Here is a 27844-nt window from a genome sequence, read left to right on the forward strand (position 1 = left end):
CAATGCGTGAGAGCGATAAAGAGGGTTGAGAGACGGAGAGTCAGACCGGGACCACCAGTGTACATGACGTGCGGTGTGGCAGTGACAGAAGGCGTTAAGAAGGACACATATGGTGGGTGCCGGTGTAGGTCAGCCATGGCAGACAGACAGAAGGCCCCAGCATGCACCTGGAGCCCAGCACTGACGGAGCCTTGAGACGAGGCCGCACTGGTAATCAGCCAGTCACACACACACACACACACACACACACACACATACACACACACACACCACCTTCAGGCTGCCGTCGATACGAAGCAACCTGTTTACAAAGACACGGCCAGAGGAGCGCTGCAGCAGAGAGAGTGAGATAAGCTCAGCGGTGAAGTGTGCCGTAAGCAGCCTGACGGGGTTTGACAGTGCGGCTCATCAGATGACTTTAAGTAACCTACGCATGCAATATGAATTTAATCACGACTCCCCACGAGACAATTAGCACACGGATTGTCAAAATGAGTTAACTAATTGATCACTGATAAATCATTCAGTAACCTTACTTCCTGTGCACATTATATGGATCTCTTCCTCCAGGATGTGATCTGCGGGCTCAGGCAGGGAGGAGAGGAATAGAGTATGCACATCGCCTGCGTACTAATCTAGGTTAAAAGGCCACGATCTCTCACCCCAGTGGGCTACAAGAGGGAACATGATGTGAACCTACATTTAATTATAGTTGAGTGTATTAGCTGTGGATTTAGAAGCCTGAATAATTGACCGCGCTTCGACGCAGTCATTTATTTACTCTTTGCATACAAGAGGATAACGACGATCAAAGAAATGAAAAAGAGATAATAAATAAAGGTGATGAAGCAAAAAGGGGTCTCGACCCAATCAGCACGGTGGTGTTACATTTATAGATTTGTATATGAATTTATGGAGTTAACTTCACCAATTGGAAAATGGATCTGTGATAAACACAATGGCACCTCTCTCTCTCTCTCTCTCTCTCTCTCTCTCTCTCTCTCTCTCTCTCTCTCTCTCTCTCTCTCTCTCTCTCTCTCTCTCTCTGCCAAACACACTCTTGAAGTTCAAGTTCCTGTGGTGACATACAGATCAAGTATTCCTTTTAAGGCGGATGCAAGACGGACGTCATTGTCCGGGTTTTTTTCTGGTTTGAACACGACGAGCTAACTAACATCGAACTGGAGCAGATGTGCTACAGGCACCTTCCACGTCTTGATGTTACTCTGGAGCTGCTCGGTAGCGACAGTAGGAGGTGGTGGGACTCCTAGATATGACATCACTAAGTATAATACGCTGTGTAATGAGGTGTGTATTTTAAAGTAACCGTCAGCAACTGTTCATATTAGAAGCTTTGAGATCGAGGCAACGCCACACATGAATTGTGTTCCACACACTTTTATGTAGCAGCCCATATTCTTGTTCGCTTCGATCTAATCGTCATGTTACCATGGACTGAATCAAGTCCATCCACAATTATGAAACAGCTATTCAGCTCTGTTCTGCTCTTGTCAGCATTCTACTTTTTCTTTTCCTCGACCAGTTCTTAACTCGATAAAAGTCAACATGTTTTTCGCGTGCCAATGACCAAATCAGAGAAAAAAGAAAGCTGTGGCCCGCACTCGTCTTTCCAACAATGTAAAATATTGTTGGAAAGAGTTTCCTTCTGCTCGCAGATGCCAGTTTTGGAAGTAGTTTAAATGCAGAAAAACAGCTTGCATATTAAACAGAATCCAGTCTCCCCCAGAGCTGTGTGAGTAAAAATCCTCATTCCACATCAGCTCAAACATTGTGTCTGTTCAGCCCCGAGAGACTAAAAGACTACAGCAGATTGTTGTGTCTTTGTAACAATCTGTCTTTCACAAGGGGTTTTTGAGAATTTACTAACTTTATTGTATTAAAATAAGCTTTTCAAGAACTATAATCTGGTCCATGTTAGACAATCACAACATTTTTTTTGGTTTGGTTTATTGAAAACTGATATATATTAAATACAACATATGGACGGGATGGACAGATGGACAGAAGTCTTTTATCAAGCTGTAGACACTGTGCAGGTTCTTGCTAGACGTTTTGACCACAAGAACCATGTGTTTTTGTGTGGAAGCCCCGATAGCATTCACTGCAATAAAGAACGACATGTACTATTCAATTATTCAAAGATAAGCTCAAAGTGGCTCACATACTGAGGGTTGTATTCAGCAGCATCCACCAACAGAACCTCGAAGGAAGCGTATGTTTCTGGATTGCATGACGGCTCAGTTGCTGCAGAGTAACTCTCTCTGCAGCGTTGTCTCCATACATACTTATCATGGTTTAGATTTAAGCCCTAACCTCTGCAAGCATCTGAAAACTCTTCAAGCCCCTGAAGTGCCTATTTTATAATTAGCTTATGGTGTGTATACGAGTGTATTATAGTCCCCAATCTTTTCCAGTGCAGATGGTTTAAAGCTTGATGAACTGAAATCTCACTTTTCTAGCTTTACTGCACTGGAAAATCTTCATAGATGTAAAAACCCACAATCCCTTGCAGCTGGGGAAACAGGGCAGGCTGCCAGCATGCTAAAAGTGCATACAAATACAGGCCTCTCCCTTTAAGGCAGCTCGATGTGCCGCTCATAAATGGACGTCGGTCGGGGAGAGCGGAGCAGCGGCAGCCTGTTTGGGAGGCTGCCTGGTGGAGAACCAGCTGGTTTGGGCCCTTCGGGAGAGACTGCGCTGTGGGGGAACCGGTTTTCACAATGAAAAGGGGATTTACGAGCCCTGACCTGCTCTCGCTACCTCCCCCATCTTCTCCAAATCATAGCGTTGCTCTCTGCACCAGAACGTCTAATCATCAGAACCACATGGTTGGAGACACATTAGGATGTTAGAAAGAGACAGATTAAAGGCCTTAAACATAGACTTTCTCAGAAGCAGGTGATGCATGCGACAGCAAAAGTTGGTGGTTATTCCTTCTTTTTTTTTAACAGAGCAAAAGGTTTCTAATCATGAGGTGGTGTTGTCTCACCTGCAGAGAATAAAAGACACTATTTGGATTGCCGTAACTCCCCACCGCTGCTCCTCCGAGCACGGCTCGATGTGACGGTTACTGTTGGTGTCTTCAGGTCCTGGAGCACCTGAACGCCCCCCCGACCCACTCCTGGAAGTCTGTCCAAAAAGGGTGTTTTGAACATGGGCACCCATGACTGAGCTCCCTCTGCTGGCATCCAGCCACAATGGTCTCACTTCACCGGCCTCGCTTAATGAATATGCCCATCATGCTCATAGCAGTGCTACTTAGTAATGAGGCTTAACAGTAGAACTCCAGCCAAACACAGGAACGGTCAAAGAGGAAGTGGAAAAGCCCACCAAAAGAGTGTCGTGTAATAAAAGATAAGAGGCATAAATGAATGGGACGGATGAAAGCCTTCGCTCCCGTTAAGCAGAAGCACGGCCCATTAAATCGGCTTGGATTTAAATGAAATATGCCCGTACACTCCATCTTTAATTGATTAGGGAAGTCACTAGGTGTTCAAACGCAACACGGAGACATCTATTAGAGATGCTGAGCAAAACAGAGCCCGTTATGTTCTGTGTTGTTGGGCCAAGGCCAGAGCGACATGCTAGAATAGACTCCAAAGCAGCCTTTCATATCAGATCCCAGGCTGGGTAATGATGTGGGGTCCGAAACCTAATTCTTTGACAACAGCTGGGGCCTCCCATCCTCTCACAATCAAGCCATGCGATACACAACCTTGAAAGTTTCAGATGGACACCAAGGCCCCCCTCCTGGGGCCCCGGGCATATGAAAAGTATTTATTGTCTTTGCAGACATGGATATATTGGAGAAAAGAAATCAAACACAATCTTTTCGTAGTTGGACTGATGTTGAACACACAATCCCACTGTGTTGAGCACCGTGTGTCTGGGGGAACGGGGATAATGAAACACCTTGTATGAAACATCAATAATCATCAGTGATGCATCTCCAGCTTTGACATGAGAAATTATGGCTGCGACTCCTCCTCCTCCTCCGCTCTCTCTCTCTCTCCTGGTGGTATATGGGAAACTCCTGTTACAGACATGTTCATCAAGGCCATTTATCTTTCCAATTCAGCCATCTAATTTAATTAGGTAAACTTACAATCCCTGTCTTTGTCATCATAACCGCTTCATTGGGTTTAAGGACATGAATGGAGCATTCATTGAGGAAACCTATAAATACAGCGTCCCGGTGAAAGTGGAGCTCGCCCACTTTCAACAAATGTATCTGACTTGACATACTTTATGATTAGTCGGTCTCCAGTATATAAATGACGGGGAAACTTTCTTACATCTTTGTTTTTAATTTCTAATTGTCTTTAATGGGGTGCAATCCACCACGCGGTTTAAAATAATCATTGTAACAACAGAGAAAATGTCTTGAAACAACTAAAGCATGCATTCAGCGGCATAACTCGGTGAATAATGTTGACACAATGAAAACCAAGTGTTTACTCGAGCCTGTAAATTATAGATTAAGTTGGGGGGGGATGTTAGCTGCACTTGGAAGTCTTGGAGTACAATGGAGAGCTGTAGATTACTCAAATTAGATGTACGAAAATGGTTTTCATATGTGAGACGTTGACTCGGCGTACCACTGCATTCCACAGCCAATTGGTGGAATGTCAGCTTAGCTTCAAATGCATGTGCTGAATTGACTTGAAATACTCAACACAGCTGGATTGCGATTTACTCTACAAGCCGAATCTTTCAACACGTCGTGTTGTTACTGAGTATTTACTTTGCACTAAAATAAAAACCCATGTCTTCGTTTTAATTTAATCCCAGTTAGTTTTTCCGTCGCACCAAAACCTTATCGGGACATGGCGACTGCCACCCCGCTGTCTGGAAGTTGTTCTCTAGCAGAAGAAAACCACAGTGTTCTCCTCCAACAGCTTTTCATGTTGGCATGCGTCCATCCTCTGCACATGAGTACATGAGCTGCCTTTGTTTCCCTGGCTCTGTATCAGGTTACTAGGCATGGCTGCGCCGTGTGTTTAATGGAAATGCTATGCAGGAAAAGGCCATGTGGCAGTCTTGGATATATGTACATCCGTAATGGGATACTCGTGAGCTCCTCTTAGAGTAACTGTTTGCCTTATTAGGCTGTCGTCCTGCGACTGCAAACAAACTAGTGTGCTCAGTGAGATGGAGGGGATTCCTGAGGCCGGCGTGCCGACTGGATACTGTATACATTACCGTACCTCCGGCTCCAGGACAGCACCGTGATGTATGTTCTACTGCAGAGTCGCAGGCCATCGTGCTGTAAGTGCTTTGCTGAGATGAAATATGGAACGTGTATTTATTATCTGCTGGCAGCAGCACACGAGGACATGCTCAGTCTCTTGACCATCACAGTTTATATGAGACATCATAATTTGTTGCCTGAGGTGGACGCTTCTGTTTGGGTCACAGGGCATGCAAGGCAGTGCTGATTAGCTGATGAGAATGAAGCACTTTTTTTTTGAATCATTGGCTCTGACTCACCGTGGTCACTTACAAGCTATGTTTTCTCCCCTGCTGAAGGACAGTAGTTGCATGAACAGCGTCCGCATTACATACAGAGGATTTTAAAGGCACACACACATGCAGCCTTAGAATCTCTCATTATAGAGGCGTGGCCGTTTGTAATTTCCCAGTCAGTGGATTTTCCGTAGAGAACGCGTGCCGGCGGAGAGACTTCTCTCTTTATTGCTGGGACTCATGGGAGCCACTGTGCTGCTGGCTGAGGGGCTGCATGTGTGTGCAGCACGGGCCTGTAGGGGATGAGTGTGGGGCTGGGTGTTCATAAATCCTGGCCAGCACTCCGACTCCACAGCCCACCCTACCCTCTCACACACACACACACACACACACACACACACAGAGCGGCTCAGACATAGAGGCCTGCAGGCCTTGCCAGGCTCCCCAGACAGAGCTTTTTATCTTCAGCCTCTCTTAGCTCTACACTGACCCCCGGCACCCTGAACTAATCTTAATGGTTGTTGGAGGACGTGAGGTGATCACGCTCCCCTGACCTTAGTGTTGTGCTGAAAAGAATGTACCAAGTTTTAGGTCCCAGGGCTAGTGTGGGCCACCCATGACGTAACAAGTCTGAACAATTGTGTTCACTTGCATATAGGGGAATAAATTAAAGCAATGGGGTTCAATTATTTTTACTTGTTTTGATACAAAAAAAGGAAAAAAGTAACAAAATCCTGAATTTTTCTTGTTTTCTCTTGTTTTAAGAAAATGTATGACCAATATAAAGTCACCCAATACTAAAGGAAAAGCTAACTGAAAAGCTTTTTATTTATTATTCATTATTTTTAGACAGATATAGTGAAAGTAATCTGTTGGCTTTTGTTAACAGGACCATACTAATGGTGTTAGATTTTACCAATAATGTCACAAAAAATGTTTTCTTCACGTTGCAGCCCACAGTTTTCCATTTGTCTTTAGTTTGATGTTCCGTCTTTGAGAGAGAGATTGTCTCCGTTGCATTAAGAATCAACTTGCAGAGACTTCAAAGTTGATTTGTAAGGAAATCCATTACAGACTCACGGCTGGTTTTATTGTGAAGTTGCGTTATCCGTGAGTGGTACTGCATATGCTGACAAAAGCGGATGGTGTAGTTTGGGATGCTGCAAACTTCAAATGGTAACTATCAGCAGGCAAATGGCTGTGAGGTAAAGATATATTCACTGTAAAGGTTGCGGTTCACCAGTTGTCTCACAAACCTTAAAATGTCACAGCATTGTTAACTTGATGTTCAGAGCCCAAGTCAATGTCACCTGTGGACGTAAATAACGCTGTTGTGTTGGCCTATCCATACAGAGCCAGTTGAAAGTTCAACGTGTTGACTTTTATATCTTTCTCAAAAAGGCAAAGGAAACCAGCGTGTGCCTGGGAAGTGAAATTGGAAAAAAATAAATGTTGGCAGTGATTTAAAACATGTGGTTTGTAGCATAGAAAACCTCTGCTACGGTCCTTTAAGCTGTCATCTTACGTTCATAAACAACTCGCAAAGTCAAATTAGAAAGCGGAGGACAAAAACACCGCACCGAAATGATGTGTTGCATTTTGTGACTTGCGCAATTCGTTTTGTTTAGTTTGTGCGGCCCATAAAATGGGCTTCCTGCATGTAATGCACGGTGGTCTGGTGATTTCAACATGATTTATTTGGAGACGGCGGTCTGTTATCAGCGGGTTTGTCAAGCGTAAATTAATCACGTGAAGATCACAGTCGACACTGGGAAGTTGTGAGTGCACGTCTATGCCGTGAGACTGCAGCATATTACATCGACTTTATGGCATTACGTAGTACACCTTTGCAGAACCCGGTGTTTGTCTCTGACATTAAAGATGCTGTAAAACTCTCTGTGCGTGACTTGTGGAGTCTGTAGTGATTGATTGGCCTCGTCCATTAACAAACTCTCTTTGTCTTCTCTCCTGCAGCCCCATCCACAGTGTCCATAATGCACCAGATCAGTCGCACGGTGGACAGCATCACCCTCTCCTGGTCCCAGCCTGACCAGCCCAATGGAGTCATCCTGGACTATGAGCTGCAGTATTATGAAAAGGTACCAGCGATGCAGCAACAAGTTCGTCCTCCGAGCCCTCACTGATCCATACTAACACAACTTTCCGGAATAAACGATGCGCTAATGGTACTCTTTTGTTAAGTCGTACATTTAAATTCAGAGTATCCCCTCACGCTCGTTTGCATAACAGGAGTTATATCCTGGGAGGCGTGCAGACAGAGCTTCTGAACATTGCTTAGAACTTCTGCTCGTTCTCTTCCAATTATAATCACGGTCAGTCACTGGAGAAGGAAACCGCTCTCAGCCCTGCAGCGGGGCCGCCGGGGATTGATGAGCAGAGACTTGCGGTTGCAACAATGGTGCGCCGACTGCTGTAAAAATAGTATTGGAAAGGGCAAGCTCCCGCCGAATCGGCGCACTTTCTCACAAGAACACTCGCAGTCGCAAATACCGTGTTGACTCGATGCACAGTGATCACTACAAAAACAACAAACGCACACAGCCATTGGCAGACGTAAGAACACAATCACACACACACACACACACACACACACACAGCGTTTGACGAGCTTTCGTCTACACGCTGAGCCGTTCCACTTTTGAGTCTAATTCCCTTTTCTGACACTGCTGGAGAGAGCTGTCAAAACAAATGTCCCGGCCCCTGCTGCGGCTCAGAAGTGCGGCGGGTTGAAGGGAGCAGCTAAAAAAGAGAGTCTCGGTCCTCCGCTGCTCTCAGACCTGTCAGGAGTGTGCGGCAGTGAAATGTAGCTCTGATCATCAGAAGGCGCGGCTCACAAACGCCGCCTGACCTGAAACTGCCACCAAATCTACCTTTTTTTTTAAACTGCATCTGTGCCGGATGTGTGCCTCTCCCAGCCCTGCAGATTCATCAAACACAATGCTGGAACATCATTCAGATTATTCCATTGTGGTTACTGTTGGCGTTTGAAAGATAAATGTCGAGATGAGTGTCGCTGCTTTTTCTCGGTACCATGAATCTCAATATTTCAGTTACAGTGCAGAACAAGATCCCAATCGAAGGTTTGATCCGTGTGCTGTTTGGTGCATTTTCTGCTTAGTAACAAGGCACTTAAAGTATTATTTACTTATAAATGGCTAAATGATCTATAAAATGACTAAATACTTAAATAAAGTGCTGTGTTTGCTGATACTGTTGCATCATTCGTTCTTCCTGATCTACTATGTAATTTATTCACGTGGCACTTCATAATTGCTAGCCTTTGCAATTGGACTGTAATTACTAATGTGCACAAATTCAACATGTCGTCTTTTTTTCCTCTCCCAGGACCAGTCGGAATACAACGCTACCGCCATCCGGAGCCAGACCAACACGGTGGTCATCCGCGGCCTCAAGCCAGGCAGCATCTACGTGTTCCAGGTCCGGGCCCGCACCGTAGCCGGCTTTGGACGCTACAGTGGCAAACTGTACTTCCAGACCATGACTGAGGGTGAGAATTCAGCTAATGTTCCCCGGAGCACGCAGAGCTGTTAACGCCTCTCGTGCCCGGGCCCATCGACACGCCCTGTAGTGTAGCATGGATGCAGACAGCTGCGGGAATGAAAGGAAATCTTGTTGTGGCGTAAACAGTTACGGCACTCCAAAAGCAGACGAGTGGGAAACATCCCACGCATTATACTCGTAATTATGTCTTTATTCATATTTCAGCATTCATGATTTCTTTCCTTTCTGTGGTTCACAAATGTCCCATTTTCCGTTGCCAATGAGCTGTTTGCTGGTTTGCCTTGAATTCAAGGATGAGGTGGAACTTGTCTTGTCTTTGGTAGAAGAAGTAACATTCAGTAAACACCAGTCATGGAGGTTAATGTTAGAGCTAAGGCCTGGGTTTTCCCCCCCTCTGAACATCTCATTTCCTTCAGCCTGCAGCGCCCAGGGCCATCATTAGCCTGAACCTTTGTACCAACATCCCTGATGCTGCCACATGCACAGATCCCAGCACTAAAGATACATCACAACTGACTCACAGCTGTAAATATTCAGTAAACCCACCGTGCATCAGGCTCAGTGTTTTCAGTTTGTGCCGATAATTGTTTCTTTTTTTAAAGAAAAGTTGACCAGTCCAGAGGGATTTTCACCTGGATGTGATGTGCCTATGCAGCCAAAAAGTAGTTTCCTGCTGAAAGAAGACACTGATTAGTTTGATGTAAACAATGCACCTTTGTAATGAGCACAGCTCTGAAAATGCTGACGTGAAGGAAGGAAAAAGTTAGCAGAAAGTGAAAATAAGTCCCTTTCACTAAAGTAAAAAAAAGAAAAGGTCAAACCAGTGTTTTCCAAACTTTTCTTTTGGGGACCCACTTTTTAAAAATGACAAACCATCGCGACCCAATTCATAATAGGCCTCATCTATACATTTTTTTATTACTGCCATTTACTTTACTGTCTCTAATAAAATCACCTGTGGGCTGCGACCTAGTCTTTGGGAATTACTAGGTTGAACTACAGTCTTTGCACTATAATTACAAAAAGAATCTGATTACAGTATTCAACGGATTTGTATGTTTTTTTTACCCAATGTTCACTGTTACTCCTCATGACTCATCATTTCCCCTATTTCTTTTGAAGTACTGTGCTGCTGGTGCTTCAGGCCTGCAGTATTTCAGGGTTATAAACAGTACAGCTGAACAGGCGTGTGATAAACCAACAGTCCTCAACAGAGCTTCGTGCTTTGGTTGAAGACGCTTTAATAGCACTATATCAATATATCATGAATAATAATAAAATATATATTTACGTATTTGTCAAATACTAAGACTCTTTCTGTGGGCCCCTCAAGTGGATTCTGGTGTATAAACAAATAGTAATTTAACATCGTAAAACACAGTTGTAATTGTATATAATAAGTCTTTAAAGGAAAACAATATTATTGAGTATTCAAACACTGAATGTTCCTACCATGCTTATTTACACCATCCACAAGCACATAGAACCACGGGCATCTCACTGGCCCGTATCTGGCAAACATTGTGCAGTCGTGTGTCATGTGCAGAGCTCAAGAGAAGAGCCTGGCTCTGCCTCCGTGTGCCCATTCAGTAGCTGGATTCCTGCTCTTGGCTGCCCGCTCAGTCTGGGTCTCACCCAAACATGCTCTCTCCGCTCACTTCACACGCTTTCTGCCAGATGATTTGTCCATATCCGCGGCGTCTGAGCACATTCGGTGGGCTTTGGAAAAAGGGTCCATGCTGCCAGTCAAGATGCCAAGATGATCAGTGGTTCATCCAGCCGTATGTCTGTCTGTCACCCATTGCTCCCTCCTTATGTAGTGGCTCAGATGCTTCCCCATATGTTTCTGTGTGTGTGTGTGTGTGTGTGTGTGTGTGTGTGTGCGCGTGCGCATGGTACTTTGTTAATGTACGCGTTTATTTTGTCCTTTCTATAGAGGAATACAACACCAGTATTCAGGAGAAGCTACCGCTCATCATTGGCTCGGCAGCTGCCGGCCTGGTCTTCCTCATCGCTGTGGTCGTCCTCATCATCGTCTGTAACCGGTGAGTCAGTCCTGTCCCAGTCTTTTCAAAACGAGCATTTGAGCCAATAAAGCAGCTGCACTAGCTGGTAGAGAGGACTCCTCTCACTCTTTAGCTGCTGTGCTTTTATTCAGTGTTCAGGTCTGTTGGCTTGCACTTTTGTATTCTCGTTTACAGTTTGCAGACGTTACCTGCTTGAATGTGCATATTCAAAAGTTAAACGATTGTTCTTGTTGGTAGCTGTCAGTCTATTGCCATCCATCCTCCGAACATTGCTCTTGGAGCTGCGTGCAACTCCACTGAGAGCAAAGAAGAAAGTCAAAATTCCTCGTATGTGTACACATTCTTGGCCAACAAAGCAGATTCTTATTAAAACTGTAGATGCGAGTTGTAGAGATGAAAGCATCTGGTTTCAAAGATATTCATTCTTAATAAATTCCAGTCTTTCAGCAGAAGAAATAATATCTAAAAGTCAACATTGCTAACATGAAAGTTCTGTAGGTGCTCCTGCTCAGCGGGTGTCAAATGTGTGTAGCTCTGCCAAGGTCAGAGTTTCACTTCCCACCGGGGCCACTGCTAATAACAGCAGCGCAGCTCCTTTACAGTCTTCTGATTCACACAAGAGATTGTACCAGATGAATTTCTGACTACTAGCAGAACAGTAGATTTGTTTGGTGGACAGTGACGGCTTAATGACATAGGTTGTGCGCTGCATCGTGGGATCGTTTGGGAACGTCGCCAGGACAAAATGAAAGAGTGTGTGATTGAGAGTTTTGAGAGCCAGTCGGACAGTCAAGGAAATAAAAAGCTCCTAATGCACTGTGATGGCCGTATCGCACAAGTTCAAAAGATATTTTAATATGTCCTCGTCAGGCTGCTCGCCAGTTCAAGCTTAGCTGACAAATTGTGTATTTTACACACATTATTTTGACAGTAATGTTGCCAGACTGTACCACAATGCATCACACAAAATCCCATCCAAATCAAAACTGGTAATAATTACTTGCTCACCATGTTTAGTATGAATTTGTGAGATGTAACCAGTTGTTGTGCACCGGAAAGGAAAAAGGCATGTTTGTGTTGTGTGGCTTTCTTCCTTTTCCAAAGAAGGAAAACAGAAAGATGCTTTTCCCGGCTCTCCATTTGATCCTTGTCGGTGTATCTTTAGTGCAGGTAGACCTGGGGGGGCTGTTTGATCTGTGCTGCTGCCCCTCCCTGCTCTCTCTCTCTTTTTGAACCGGAGCTAGAGTTCTTTGTCTTTCCCCCCAGGAGGCGTGGCTTTGACCGGACTGACTCAGAGTACACAGACAAACTGCAGCACTACACCAGCGGCCACAGTGAGTAAACCACCATTCCCATCCTCTCACCGCTGGCCCCTCCCCTCAGCATCACGCACACCTGTCTCCATAACGACCATCTCACACAGTTGTCTCCGCTGCCTCACACACACCTGTCTCCATGGCTACCACCTTGCACGCTGGTGTCCTTGGCTACGGCCCAGCACAGCGCCCCCCCTACTTACTAGTAATCCTGCCTGTTGTCTGACTCTGCTCACTCGGAGCCTGGATTTAGCCACATCAAAAACCAATGTTCAAGTGTGTGTTCTGTGCATCATCACATTTCATAGTCAACTAAATCCATTGTGGTGGAAATAGGTCAGTCGTCACTCCCGTTAACGCCATTAGCATGCTAATGCCACATGAGTCATTTGCCATTGTTAAAATATGTGAAAAGACTCGGTGGCTGAATGGAATCCCTCAATGATGTTCTGTCTTCTTAGAGTACAGTAGTGTGTAGAGAGATGAAATGACAATAATGCAGACATGAAGTGCAGAGGAGTCGTTTCACCGTGGCTCCGCCTAAGATATTAAAGCTAATCCATCTTTCTCCTGCATGATTGGAAGAAACGCAGATCCCACCTCAAGTTTATGACCCCTTGTTAATTTGTTTATTTCATTGCGTAATTACCACCCCGCTTCATCCTTTTTATGTTAATTCCCCTTCTAAAAAGGTGAGAGCTTCCCCAATATAATCCCATCACGCTGTGCAAAGAAGTCCAGTCTGTGATCCGGTGAGACGTGTGCCAGTAAGACATTCTGCTATTTCACAGCTATTAGCATCCCGTCTCAGTTCAGGCTTCTGCCCTTGTGTTTGGTGGTCTTTGCCATCATAGGAGGGTGGTCTGTTGAACAGTGCTTCGGCTTGGGAAGAGATTTTAGGGTTTTAGTAATGGGGGGGGGGTTGCCTGGTCAGATCCTCTCCATCTGTTCATCTCTGCGGCACGTTTCTTCAGCGTTAGCGTGCCAGGTTTTCAGACGGTGCGCATGCTCCTCTGGCTCTGCAGCAGCCTGGCCATGTGTTTAGTATCCATTGAAATGGCCTCAGGCCTGATGTGGAGGTGAGAGCCGAATAATCGGATTTAAAACTCAGGACACTTAAGTCCCCGAACACTTAAAGGCCACCTTAAGCCAATTTACCTGGCATCAGGGCTTAGGAGAGCCAATTTATTTCTTGGAGTGGAGCTGAGCGATGCTGATATAGGGTCCAGGATTCTCTCCTGAGTGTTAATGGCACTATGACTCACAGCAGACAATATATCTATATATATTAACGTGCCTTATCACAGCTAAGAACACTGCAGGTACCATGTCCTTGCTGGCTACACACAGTAGCCACGAGGCACTACTCACAACTGTAACCACACCACCTCCTCCTCCATCTCTCAACCTTCACCGTCTGAATGTCACGCGAGAAAGTCACATAATTGTAACAGTAATGTGTGAATGCAAGGTGAGTTGATTGTTAATGTGGCGGAATGCTTTGGACCGTCAAGCCCGCAGGAGTGTATATAAGCGTGACCACAAAAAATCAAATATTACAGAGGCACTTTCCTTTTTTCCAAGTGACTCCAGGAATGAAGATTTATATTGATCCGTTCACATATGAGGACCCCAACGAGGCTGTGAGGGAGTTTGCCAAGGAGATTGATATATCCTGTGTGAAGATTGAACAGGTCATTGGTGCAGGTAATGGAAAAATCTCACCGAGACGTGGACGGAATGTAACACTGTAAAGTAGCTCGGGTCTTAGTTGATTTCTAAATACAAATGGATGAACACAAACTGCTTATGGTACTCACTCATATCGCTTTGAATTTAACAGCACCATTGCTCTCCACAGGAGAATTCGGAGAGGTGTGCAGCGGTAACCTGAAGCTCCCGGGTAAAAGGGAGATGTTTGTGGCCATAAAGACCCTGAAGTCTGGCTACACTGAAAAGCAAAGGCGGGACTTCCTCAGCGAGGCCAGCATCATGGGCCAGTTCGACCACCCGAACATCATCCACCTGGAGGGCGTGGTCACCAAGAGCAGTCCTGTCATGATCACCACCGAGTTCATGGAGAACGGGTCTCTGGACTCCTTCCTCAGAGTGAGCAACCACATGTTTTGATAAGTCTCACCTAGAACACGACCTATTGTAGAAAACATCTTACAACCAATTGTGCAGTTTTAATTTGCGGTGGTCTACTAACAAGATCTGATTAAGAATAAACTCAAACTCATTTGGTTTCTTCGATAGAGTCTGAAGACTCTTTCAAAGTGCAATTTTGACATAAAAGAGATGAATTGTTCCGCCAGAGCAGCACTTACCTTTAGTTATTAGGACAGCTGACAAACATGGATTCATCTCCTCGTTGCACACAGACACACTCTTGCGTATACACACACACATATTTGTCCAGTAATTTGACTTGGTTTATACACTCATGCACAGTAATCCCACTTCAAGGAAACATTATTCACAGAGTCTTGTCAATCATGAGTTCCTCAGAGGTGTTCTCGGTCTATGCAGTAATGCTTCTCTATTAACACTCAGATGTCTGTTATCCCCTTGTATTGATTTATTTCATGTTCTCTGTATATTTCATATTTTCATCCTCGTTTGCTCGTTAGAGTCCAGGACTTATGATTCTCTTTGATGTTTCCCTTGTTTTGTTTCCCTGCACATTTCGTCCACTGCTGATTATGCAGCACTGGATATGGATGCATGTAGGAAACACACACTCGTTTTCCCCCTGACAAGAAATATGCAGAGATCAGAAGTTCATAGGATTTTTAATTTTCCTAATCTAACCAGAGAGAGATATTACAGTGAAGCCACCATGCTCCCTCCATTTATGACCCGCATAAATAATTTAAATAATTTAAAATGAGATGTCAGATGTTTAAAAATGAATCTGGCTATAAGATGAGATGTCACACGGCCTTTCACCATCCGTCTTGGGATGTTAGAGAAATATAAACTTTATTTTTTTTTTCTTATATGACTTGTTGGTATGCTTTCATGCTCACTAATTGCTCTCTTCACATGTTTGGAAGGAGCAGAAAAGGGCCTCTGATTTATGGGAATTGGGGATTTAGTATCTCTGGCAAAAATAGGTCTATTTTTATTTCAACTGTAAATGATGTGAACTCTCGACTTAATGTGACAAGGAGAGTAGAGTACTGCATGCCAGTGTAGTGCAGTGAGAATACCACATTATAAATTAACTGAAGCCATTGGCTTTCCTGAAGTAAAAAAAAAAAGAATGTTATGCTGCATTATGAATTATAGTACAATAGAAAGTTCTTGATTTTGGCCACGTATGTAGCAGACAGTGAATAAGAACCATTACATTTCATGCGAATTACTGTTTTCAGGCGATTTAATGATGCTGTTCAGTTCTTCAATTACAGTCTCTACCTCTTTCAATGATTTCCCCCAGTTTAATACCCACCGTGATAGTCGGTTTAAGCCCTCTGCTGCAAGCCTACATCAAAACCATCCTCCAGAAGAAGACATGCAAGCTCCCGTCAGCACACTGTTCAGACTCTCCGTCTTTATTTGCATTCTGCCTCCGACCTCAGAGACACAAAGCATCAGCTCTTTTTTGGAATTTGATCTGGCGGTGAAGGGTGTTTGTGTATATGTAGATGTTTGCTAAGCATATTTGACAGCACATTGTATTCAAAACAACGGGGGAACCTCTGCGGCACCTCACGGTGACAGTTTATGACAACAATTGCTGACAGTGTCGAAGCCTCTGAACAGGGTTTGTGTCTTCTCTGAGGTGATTGGTGGGCGGTTGTTTAAAATGGTCACTAGAGTCTGTGCCTGAGCTGCCTGCCGAAGGATCGTCTCCCCCTGCTGCCTCCTGCAGAAAGACCTGCTGGGTACAAAGAGAATAGATCGATGGGAGCTGAACTGCTCTCTGGAACCGACGAGAAGCAGCGACAGAGAAATAGAGCTGCGGGTTCAAGCCCTCGTTCTATTCCCAAAATACAAAGGCAGAAGGAAGCGGCTTCACAAAGCTCCTTAAGCTGGTTTAATTCTGTCTAAAGAAGGAGTGAGACCAGTCACAAACATGCTTCATCATCACAATGTATGAAATGTTTCAACAGCTTAATTAATAATATCCAGCAAGTTTGGAGATGTTTGGACAAACTGTCACAGAGTTGTGGTTAAATTTGTGCCAGACCTAAGTACATGTTTGGAACGAGTGGCGGCCCCCTATTGAGAGATTTCAAAATAGTTTCACACACGTGGGTCAACGTTGTCATGAAACATATCCTGTTAGCTTTGCATTGATTGGACAAACAATTTATGATTTATAGTCTGTGTGTTGTGCCACACTAACGTTTTGTATCTGTGGCGCCCCTAGTGGTTTTGAATAAAACTCTCAGGGTTTTGTTTTGTGATGATTGGTCCAATGGTTGTATGACTTGACAAATCAAAAGCCATGAAAATCTTGTTTACGCCTTATTTACAAGTGTTTTTGCTCGTTAATTACAGCGCCACCACATGGCCGAGTGGAGTCCTATTTCTTGCACATTATTTCCAGTTATTGGGCCAAGTTTCATGCCTTTAGCTCCTTCCAGCTCACGACAATTTGAGCCGCTGCAGAACACAACAGATAATAATGAAGCAACACAAATGCAATAGGGTTCTGCCCCTTTGGGGCTTAAACCCTAACGGAAGTCCGTCTTTGAAATAAAACACTATCGACATACAAATAAATCATGCTAGACCTGTATTCACACTGCTCTACAAATTCCTAGGTTTTTTTCTTCCACTTAACTTGACCTCAAAGACTTTGGAAAAATCTTTCCAATTAAAAGAAATGCAAACACAGCACACAGATTACTCCAGGTTGCAATGTGTATTAGGGAGGACGGTTTGATGAATAATGCATTCTGCTTAATTGCTGCGTTACACGAGGAACAGCAGCTTGACGTGAGGAGAAGCATCCGCTCCGTTAATGAGCAGCAGAGCGTTTGAAGAGGAAATAGGTCGGTGGAGCGGTCGTGCACACCGTTCACATGGCTGTCCTCGGGGGCGCTGCTCGCCTGCCCTTCCACTTCCCTCTCGTGGCCGTTCCGTCTGTCCACACCCGACCCCCGAGCTCCAGAGCCCCGTTCTCTGGAACCCTGTGTTCTCCGGGCGTCGTGGTGGGTGGTGGGGAGACTGCAGGTGTGCACAGTTGGAGGCACAGCTGCACCACAGCTCCAGACGCTCCCCATGCATGGGGTAAAGCCCTCACCAAACCGTGGAGGGGGAACAGCTGTAGACAGCCAGGCCCAGCTTAGTCCTGCCGAGGCCAGTTGAGCCCAGCCCAAACCTGGCTGTTAGTGTCCTGCAGGGCCTCTTCACAGAAACTAATACTGCAAAGTAACCTTTCTACATCAGCCACACACACGGTTGGGTTACAAGCAGACATGTCGAAAAGAAAGATTTACAATTTGACAAAAAGGGAATCATTTTGTATTAATAATGGCGCCTTTTGTTAAGAGGGGGTGCGTAGAGTTCTAAAGAATATTCACAAGAAAGAAAGTCATGACATTTTATTGAGTCAAACAAAGAAAGTATTTGAGATATTTTGCTGAAAGCCACTTTGTTCAATTTCATACGCCATATTTCTTTTGCCCGTCTGTGATGCCTTACACTATTGCGGAACACTAAAGTCCACCGTTTGTGTGTCTTTTGACATAAACTAGAATATTAAATTGTATGCACATATTGTCAGGCGACCCAGTATTTGTAGGAGCACCTCCTCTTTTTGTAACACAATATGTCTGTTTTGCAGCAAAACGACGGGCAGTTCACGGTGATCCAGCTCGTCGGTATGCTGCGCGGCATCGCCTCAGGCATGAAATACCTGGCCGACATGAACTATGTGCACCGCGACCTCGCTGCCCGCAACATCCTGGTCAACAGCAACCTGGTGTGCAAGGTGTCCGACTTTGGTCTCTCGCGCTTCCTGGAGGACGATACATCGGACCCCACCTACACTAGCGCTCTGGTGAGAAACATCCGAGTCTCGCCCGACTACAACAGAGTCAAACAGCCTTCTCATATACGTTTGTTGAATTATGTTATGAATGACTAACTGCCCCGATTGAGAATGCCATTCATCTGACGTCCACCACAGTGCCCTCCCTATCGATACAAACATCATCCCTTCCTCCTCCTCCAGTATTTCATGTTCACCACTTTACTCTCAGGGGTTTTCGTTACATCCACCTCCCAGTTTGGATTACCGTCGTCATTGTTGCCGTGAACGGTGTTTCTCTCTCTCCGGAGCCGGGACACCGTGTCGGTCGAGTTTCGGTCTCGCTTCCCGCTCTTGAGGTTGTGCTCTTTGTGTTCGCAGGGAGGGAAGATTCCTATCCGATGGACTGCACCCGAAGCTATCCAGTACAGGAAGTTCACCTCCGCCAGTGACGTGTGGAGCTACGGGATCGTCATGTGGGAAGTCATGTCGTACGGAGAGAGGCCTTACTGGGACATGACCAATCAAGACGTATGTATTTACCTTGCCTTTAGTCATTTCGTTTTTAAAATTGCTGTTGGTTCTTCAGTCAAATCCCCCCCCCCCCCCTTAAACATTTTTTGAAACAAGGCCTCACGACACACATACATCATCTGCTGGCTGAGTTTCATTACAGCCTCAGACTCCTCAGAGAAACGGGTTGTCATTGTATCTGCTCTCCCGCAGCTAAACAGCAGCTTTCACTCATGGGTTTTATATGAAAATTCCCCCACACTCACCACAGAGACATAATCAGATCATTGGAAATGCACGGCAGTGCTCAGCGGACAATTTCTGCTCTTGACTGGAGCCTCCATTTCCTATCTCCCTCTGGGTAGCGCAGGAGAGAGCAAATTATGGGGAGAGAGATAATGAAAATAGTTTCAAATTGAAAGTGAGAACACTAATGTGCTGAGAGGGACCGAGGACCTCAACGGTTATCTTATTAGCAGCTCCAGATAGTGTTTCTGCTCCATCGGGGTCCCCGTTTGGAGGTCTCATGAATGAGATTAATCCGAGTCTGAATGGAGCTCCTTTAATGGCCCCGGTAATGAGCAGGGGATTGTGCGTCCTCCTCACAAGTGTCCTCCGGGTTGTTTCACTCTGTTAACCGTGCACCACCTCCGTGTGGCCCTCGACCAACAACATCACCGGTCCAAGCCGGCCACATTTTTAATGTGGCTTTGCACAGAGAGAGAGCATTAAATACTTTGTGAAGGCCAGACGTGAGGTCACATCTGGCAGGAATGTGGAGTTGGTGGAATAAGGTTTATGTTCCTAATGACCTAACTGCTGTTTAACAACTCCACACAGGGAGAACTAACGCGGTGATTTGTGCACAAATAGATGCAGTTATACATTTATATGTGTTTAAGTAATAACGTTAATTTAACAGTTTTGACTGTTCGGCGGTAACACACAGTAATGACTAAAGCAGTAGTTTCTACCACATGGTGAGAGGAACAGATGCTCCAGTTATAAGTTCATCAGAAGACCGTTCACTCCATCACAGCATGTTTATTATATCCCCGTGACTTCTATACAAGAAGAGAGGATGTTTATCAATCGGACCGCTTGAGTTATGGCAAGAAACTCAGCACAGTTATTCATACTGTGTATATATGTACGTAGTTTGAGGTACCTGTACTTTACTTCAGTATTTACATTTCACTTCATTACACTTCTTTCTGACAGCTACAGTGAATTGTCTTTCAGGTTACGATTATAAAAACACTTAATTGTTAAAGATTAAACCAGTGGTTCTCAGTTATTTTTGGTTTGTGACTCTTTATAAAGTATCTTCGTGAGGCCCCTCGTCACATTCCACCCTCTAAACTTCTCACATGGTTCCAGTTTTACAAAGTAAAATTGTTCAATATTTCACAGATGTAAAAAAAAAAACAGAGCCTAGATACGAGTCTCAGTATTAAACACTTTTTTTCTTGCATAAATCATCTCACGACCCCTCCGATTTATCTTGTGAACCTTTGGAGCAACCTAACAGTGTATAAAAGTAGTTATAATGAGCTCCATCTAAAGCAGCTACTTCTGCTTCATTACAATTAAAAAATTGTTGCAAATGCTTTTGTACTTTTTACTTCAGAAGGATTTAGAGTTGAGGACTGTATTTGTACTTTTACTGAAGTAAAGAACGAGTACTTCTTCCACCACTGGATCGTACCGTCTCTCTCCTCTTCATCAATCCGTCCCCTCTTTGTAGAGCCTCATAGCAACCGTTAGAGATCTTTGTCTCCCCCTGCAGGTCATCAACGCCATAGAGCAGGACTACCGGCTGCCCCCGCCCATGGACTGTCCCAGCGCGCTGCACCAGCTCATGCTGGACTGCTGGCAGAAGGACCGCAACAACCGGCCCAAGTTCAGTCAGATTGTGAACAACCTCGACAAGATGATCCGCAATCCCAACACGCTGAAGGCCATGACCCCGTTATCTTCAGGGTGAGCGGCAGGCAGGCTGGCGATCAAATGTGTTGTCGTGTGATTTACTTGTGTTCGCTTTTTGTCCGTCGGCCTCACTCGTAGTCATAACACACGGAGCAGGCTAGTGTTAAAAAAGTGTGTTCTTCATCATCCCCCTGCTCTGTGTGCGAGATCGCCATGTGTGTTTTATCTCGTCTCCGCAAGACAGGCCTCTGGTTTTAGCATCATTTCACATTGATGTGGATAACATCTTGAACAATATAATGCATCTGATGCTCAATGTGAAGCCTTTCCTCTTCCTAACAGGAAATCCATGCTCCTGCCAAAAGTGTCATCCGTGACACGGTTGCCCCCCCCCCTCCCCTCGATCGCAGTGTCTCTTGTTTCCCGTGGCGCCGAGCGGTTATGTAAATGAAAGCCTTTCGGTTCGATAGATCAAATCCTTTCCACGAATGCTTCGGGCGAAACCTGGATTTGAAGCAGTTGTGCGTTGCTCGAAAAACAAAACATTCTGCAGCGTTTCTGCTCTGGGTGTTAGTTTCCTTTGAGAGCGAGGGGCTTACTGATCTCCATTATCCCCCGTCTGTACTTTCATTTGTGGTGGCGGGCAGGACCGAGAGCCAGATTTTCCACAGACACTGAGTGGATATATTGGCCCCTTAAAGCCTATCACTTCATTTGGAAAACACACTTTATGAGGAATCCGTTTGGAAAATATTGGTTCATGGATGAGGCCAGTGGGATCCTCTGAGTTCTGTGCTTTTGAAAAATATAATGTAATAATTCACGATTGAATTACATGCAGGTGGTCCGGGGCTGTCTACGACTTGAAACCTGCCATTTTGTATTATCATTATTCTTAATGGCCCCTGCTTGTGTCCCCCCTCAGTGTTCACCTCCCTCTCCTGGACCGCAGCATCCCAGACTTCTCCAGCTTCAGCACTGTGGACGAGTGGCTGGATGCCATCAAGATGGGCCAGTACAAAGACAATTTCGCCGGCGCTGACTACTCCACATTTGATGTGGTGTCCCAGATGACCATGGAGTAAGTGCTGATGACTCCTGCCGTTCTGGCTCTGATAACCGCGAGGAAAACTATCGCATGATAGTTCGCCGAGTCTCGTTTATGTCCCTAAAACCTGAACAAGCACCAGACTCTGCCTCTGGCTTGTTATTAAAAGACGCTAGCTGCACTGCATGTAATTAGCGGATCGTAACGCTGCAGTTACGAGGCTGAACAGCGGGCACAATAGCTCAAAGCCATAACATCGCCCTTTATTCTCTGCCATGTGTTCAGCAGGCCTCTCTCTGACCTCGGTTTAAGGATCGAGAGGAACCACCATGATATGCGGTCGGTTAGCCAAAATGCTCGGAGAACAATCCTCCTTTACACACATGAGATATAATCTTGTTAAGAGTGCCACCTGTAGAGAAACCGATAAAAATCATTTCCTGTCTCTGGATAAAAGCGATTAACCCGCGGAGATGTTGAGCTTCAATTCTTAGAACAAAACAGATTGTAATGTGTTATCCAATAAGCGTGGTTACTGTTGAGATTCAGCATTCGGAGAATAATGGATAAGAAAGCCGCCGCCTTGATACAGACGGGAACTTGCTGTTTATTTTTGCCGCTTTGATGTTGCGTCTACAACACACTCGAGTTAATGAGATGTGAATTTGTAATTCTTTGCTTTTGTTCTGGTGGTATAACATGGGGGGGGGGGGGGGGTAGTCAGTAGTCAGCATGAGTCAGTAGTCAGAAAAATACACTAAACTGGTAATCCAAACATTTTTCTGTGATTAGAAAAGCTTGCTGGCCTTATAGTCGGATGAACACGCAGCTGTGTCCTGCCCGTTACATTGCCGTCGTCTCCACTTTTCAGCTGCTCTCTCCCTTCTCGTCATGCCGTGTGTTGCGATACGATGTTGATGATGGACAGAATGCATGGCTACTATACCGTAGATATATTGGGCAGGAGTGTTTATAGTCTGTGGTAACACAAGCCTGACATCTGTCTCTCCTCACAGGGACATCCTCGGGGTCGGTGTGACGTTAGCAGGCCATCAAAAGAAGATCCTCAACAGCGTCCAGATGATGCGGGCACAGATGAACCAGATCCAGTCAGTGGAGGTCTGACCCTCCAGAGCGGAGCACAGGAGGGGGGGGGGCGGAGCGGAGGATAGTGTGGATGCTTTTTGGTTTTTTTCTGCGTTACAGTGTATCTGGTCTTCCCACCAGACTACCATTCACCCCCCCCCCCCTCGTTCCCCTCTCCACTTCCCTCTGTCCTCTGGTCCCCCTCACCGCGACTCTGCCTCGCTGCATCTTTGGGATCAGCTGTGGAGTCGTGGAAACTAAAGTCAAAGTGACATCAGAGGGACACAGCGGACCCATCTATGGAGCCAGCAACACATTTTTCAATCTTCCACCAGTTTTTTATTTGACGTTGAACTTTCTTTTATTTCTTTTTTTTTGTTGGTTTCTTCTGATAACTTTGTAAAGAATTTTTTAAAAGAAAAAAAAAGAAAACAGAGAAAAGGCAAGGAGTTTATCTAAATGTATAGATGACATCAGCTTGTACACTAGACGGAGTGAGTAGGAAAGCTTCCCTTTAAAAGGGAAAAGAAAAAAGAAAAAGAAAAGAAGAAAGAGCCGGGGAGACGAGGCCGTCCTCAACAAGGTGTGGATATTGTCTTTGCATCTTTTTTTAATTTTGGACATCATGAGGAAACGGCTCTCGGCGGCCTCCTGAAAGGCAAAGCAGAGAGGCGAGTGAGGGGCCCGACGGGGCCCTCCTCAACATGAAATGGACAACATGTGGCATAGACTGATGTCAAAACACACATTCATTCAGACTGACAGTTCACACAGTGAAATCAACAAAAAAAATTGCAAGTAATTTTCTATATTGTGTGAAATTTTTGTGATGAAGAATTCCGTCTCACCATGCTTCCTCTCACCACGGACAAAAGGACAAGTTTGTTTCATTTTTTCTTCCAGAGTGAAGTATTCACAGCCTGCCAAATAGAACTCTTCCCCTTTTTGCACCCCGATCATGGATCCTGTACTGTACATATCAGATGCACTTGACCTGCCATTACAAGAGGACTCGGAAACAGTCGGGACTGAACACAGGGAGGATTTAAGTTGTTTTCAACATCACTTTCTTTCCTTTCTTTTGTGAAAAAAAGCTTGCGGAGAAAGAGGGCGAAAAAAACAATAAAACAACATCCTACATAGATTCACAGAAAAAGAAACAGGTTCTACTGTTTACATCAGAGTTCACACACACACACATTACGTCCCGTTATAGCATCCTCCTCCATCCCCGACGCCGTCTGTGCATACGTGCACATGTCGCACACACACACACACACACACACACACACACAGACGTGCACAAAGAAGCAGTGGCTCCCGAAGCACCAGGGCTGGTGTTTGATAGCATGCTGAGTGAGTGGTTAATTTCACAGTGCTTTGATTTGCTGCAGTTACTAGAACTGTGTTTGGTAAGAGCTTGGATTTGACACACTTTACAGAGTATAATGTTCCTGCATTATATCCCGTGTTTCTTCTTCTTCTTCTTCTTCTTCCAGTTTTCCTTTTGAAAAGACATTTTTACGTTTAAAGTATTCAAGTTTTGATACCACACGCAGTCATCAATAGACTTTACAATCAGGCGTTTGTCGAATTAAAAAAACAAAACGTGTTATATTTTTGCAATTTCTGTATGGATATTATTGAGTTATTATTATTACCTTTAGGGTTTGTTGTTTTTCTGCACCGAGTCTATTGTTTGACTCCAACAAACACTCTGGATCTTCCATCAATGCTTATACATTTATTATGAAACATGAACTGTGTAGATAAACAGCATTTCCCTGTGACCGGTTTTGATTTCATTTTGCAGACAGAACACCACTCTTACTGTACGCCCCCGTCCCCCGTCCCCTGTGAGCAACACCGTCTCACGAGTACACAGCTGTCAATCATCGTTTACGTCATCATCTGTAACCTGGCGTAATGCCGGGATTCCCTGGAGACAGTGAAGCAGGCGTGGGGTTGTGTACACAGCCATTAAATGATATCAGCAGTGCAGAGTTCCTACTGGGCTCCGCTCCGAGACCTGACAGGCAGACATGGACGTCCAGCTGTGAGCTATCGGTCAGATGTGTCCGGTCACAGCGGGGCGGCCGCACCCCCGATCACAGCCGCTCTGTCCAGGCACCGATTCTCCCTCCCTCTCCCTCTCCCCTTGATCACATTAATGCCTGTCAGCCACCTGTCTGCCGCTCCCACTGATCTCCACACAGCCGGCTTCCAGCAGTTGTCTGGTTTCGTCTCTGCGACTTTATAAGCATCCACAGCAGCAGGCGAACTGACGGTCATCAGTGGGGCAGTTGTGTCTTGTCTTGTCCTGATGCTGCATGTCAAAAAAAGAAAAAAGAAAAAGAGACTCGACAATGCTTCCATGTTTGCTTGAACCAAATCCTCAGACTTGACCTGAGTTTTTGTGGCGTCTCTACAGAGCTTTCGCTCCAAAGCCCTGGTTGAAGAGAGTTACCTGTCATTTTCCCCGGCCTTCCAGAGGATTCAAGGACATGAGTGGAGGGATTCTTTGTTCTCTTTCTGCACCCACAATCCTCTCCTTGGTTATTTCCATCCCTAGTGCAACACATGACAACGAATATTTCCCTGGAAGCTTTTCTAAAATATGAAACTGGGAAGAGGACGCTCACGAGCTGCTGGTCATAGCCGAGAAGTGATGCCACCGATGCCAACATGCAGTTTTACTTTACAAACTGAGCTTTAGACCCGTCTTCCTTTTTCCATTTCTCAATACTTCACAGCTCATCAGTTTTATTTCGCCAGGCCGAGGCTGCGCGTCTTCTCACGGTACGGCAAATACTCCACCGTCAGGAAAAACGCTTAATGTTGTTCAGGAAGTGGATCTAAAGTATACAGAAGGCCGGGGAGTTCCTGCTCCGGCCCCATTAAAGCTCATTCGGATGCTCGTCCACGTACGCTGCCAGGACATTGTTATTAATCAAGCAATTATCCTTGAACTTTTGCTTCAAGGAACTACTTTAAAAACAGGGCGGGCATGCTTATTGCTAGACATAAAATAGTGCTGAAGTTGGCTTCATGTTGCATACTGTCAGTATTTAAAACTCCTTGTGAAGGGTGAGCTTGTTGTCCATTTTTTATCTGAAGGAGTTGTCAGAAAACCTTTTGATTGAATGTGGAGTGTGCATTAAGTATTTATGTATCTTATGATTTTGATAGCTTGAACTGCAGCAATGTCTTTTTTTTTTTTCTTTGAGCCGAGCAATGACAGCGGGACAAGTAGTTGACTCACTTATGTCAAGTGTTTCAAGTGGTTCTGACTCCACCGAAGCTCAAGCTGTGAAAAAAAAAGCCCAGATGTCCAAATTGTAGACTTTAGAAAATTGTATAGAGATTTAAATGAATATCATCTGGTTACGTTTATATGGAGGGCATATTCCTAACAGAAATTATACTCAATATGGTGATGTTTCTTTTATTGCCTCCGTGAAATCAAACTCAATATTTCATTCAAGTTAAATTATTTTCCATTTATGTCTTTCACAGTAAGGAACTGAACATTGGATCAGTGGGAAATGTAAATCCACTGATACATTTCTTAGTTCAGTTATACTTGTTCTCCGTTGGGACCATGAAAGCTAGAATATAATCTTTTCAAAAATATTTGACGGGCACAGAAGGTGCCAAATATTACAGCTATTCAAGATCTGTACATACAGAAAGGTATTATTGCTCTTTAGGTTACATTCACTTGCTTATCTCCCCTTCAATGCAGTTCACTTTACCACAAACGATATGTATTATTTAACTTTTCTGATGCAGTTTTATTGTACATTTTTAAAAGCACCAAAAATCTGCCATCCACATATGCTGACTGCAGCTACTCTAGTTTAAAAAACTAAGTTTTGAAAGGTTTTTTTCCTCTGGAAACTGAAGTAGATGCCGTGTGGTCGTGACGCTCGTGAGGGTTTCGCGCAGCGTTTGCCAACTGCAACTTTCAGCAGAATCTACCGTCTACTCTCTCCTCTTACATCCGTGAAGCACCGTGAACACCACTCAGTCCTGCCCTCGCCGCCAGCGTGCCAATTTTGTGAAGGCCGGAGGAAAACCGTTAAGTCTCAGCGTTCCTGTTACATGATAGTGTGCATAAACACGAGCCGTGCCAGCTCGTGCCCACCGGGCCGCGTTTGAACGCCGCCCAACGACAGCACGGTCAGAGCGAGAGGTCTGCCTCCTGTTGTGGCGGACAGAAAATGGCTCCCGCGTTTTTTGTTTTCTCTCCCCGGGTGCAGCACGAAGCGCCAGAGCGCCCTCTGCTGCTGCGGTGGTCGGATGCAGCTCGTTGGGTTGATATGTTCAGGTGCAGAGAGTCCAGGACACTGCCTGCCCCCCCCCCCCCCCCCCCCCAACATGACCCCGTGTCTCCCTCTGTTGCCCCCCCCCCCCCGAACACCCCCTCCCACTACCACTCTGGCTGTTGGCAAGTACAGGCAGGGGATCGCCGCTGTTCCCCGGTCCTCTAAAGCCCACATAGTAAACCAGTGCCGGTTCAGACCACTGTGACTGATGTGGGAGATCCTGTATTTCTGTATAAATGTATATTGACTGTAACCCTGTGAATGATGTAACAATTTCATTATTTGTAATATTGTCATTGGTTTATTTTCTAAAAATGGAAAGCCGAACTTGACTCTCCTCAATAAAAAATAAGATCTGTTATAAAACAGTGATGGGTAGTCTGTTTATTCGTTGTTCATTTAAACTTTTTTTTATGATGATAGTGTAGCCACTGCTTATGTTCAGCACCATTCACATAACTGGTGACTAATGTTTATTCTTAAAGAACCAAAACATATCTACATTACAGTCGGACCTAACTGACATTTTAATATCAAAAAGGGGACCATTAATAAATGTTGTTAATAAGCTTTTTTGT

General features: G+C 44.9%; 1 protein-coding gene across 3 annotated transcripts in view; it reads left to right on the forward strand.

The window, feature by feature from the left end:
* ephb2b (eph receptor B2b) overlaps positions 1-23367 on the forward strand; it is a 68509-nt gene extending 45142 nt beyond the window's left edge. Inside the window, exons 5-15 of one of the 3 annotated variants that reach the window (XM_076096983.1) lie at positions 7462-7586; positions 8854-9016; positions 10967-11075; positions 12324-12391; positions 13958-14080; positions 14235-14482; positions 18177-18392; positions 18744-18893; positions 20665-20858; positions 21730-21885; positions 22869-23367. In XM_076096983.1, the coding sequence (XP_075953098.1) occupies positions 7462-7586; positions 8854-9016; positions 10967-11075; positions 12324-12391; positions 13958-14080; positions 14235-14482; positions 18177-18392; positions 18744-18893; positions 20665-20858; positions 21730-21885; positions 22869-22977 (1661 nt within the window). In that variant the 3' untranslated portion in view covers positions 22978-23367. The remainder of the gene's footprint in view (positions 1-7461; positions 7587-8853; positions 9017-10966; positions 11076-12323; positions 12392-13957; positions 14081-14234; positions 14483-18176; positions 18393-18743; positions 18894-20664; positions 20859-21729; positions 21886-22868) is intronic. The other 2 variants (XM_076096984.1, XM_076096985.1) reach the window with 2 other exon arrangements.
* The last annotated feature ends 4477 nt before the right edge of the window (positions 23368-27844 follow it).

The sequence above is a fragment of the Anarhichas minor genome, unplaced genomic scaffold, assembly GCF_050575085.1.
Source record: "Anarhichas minor isolate MPS153535 unplaced genomic scaffold, ASM5057508v1 ptg000023l, whole genome shotgun sequence".
Classification (NCBI taxonomy): Eukaryota; Metazoa; Chordata; class Actinopteri; order Perciformes; family Anarhichadidae; genus Anarhichas; species Anarhichas minor.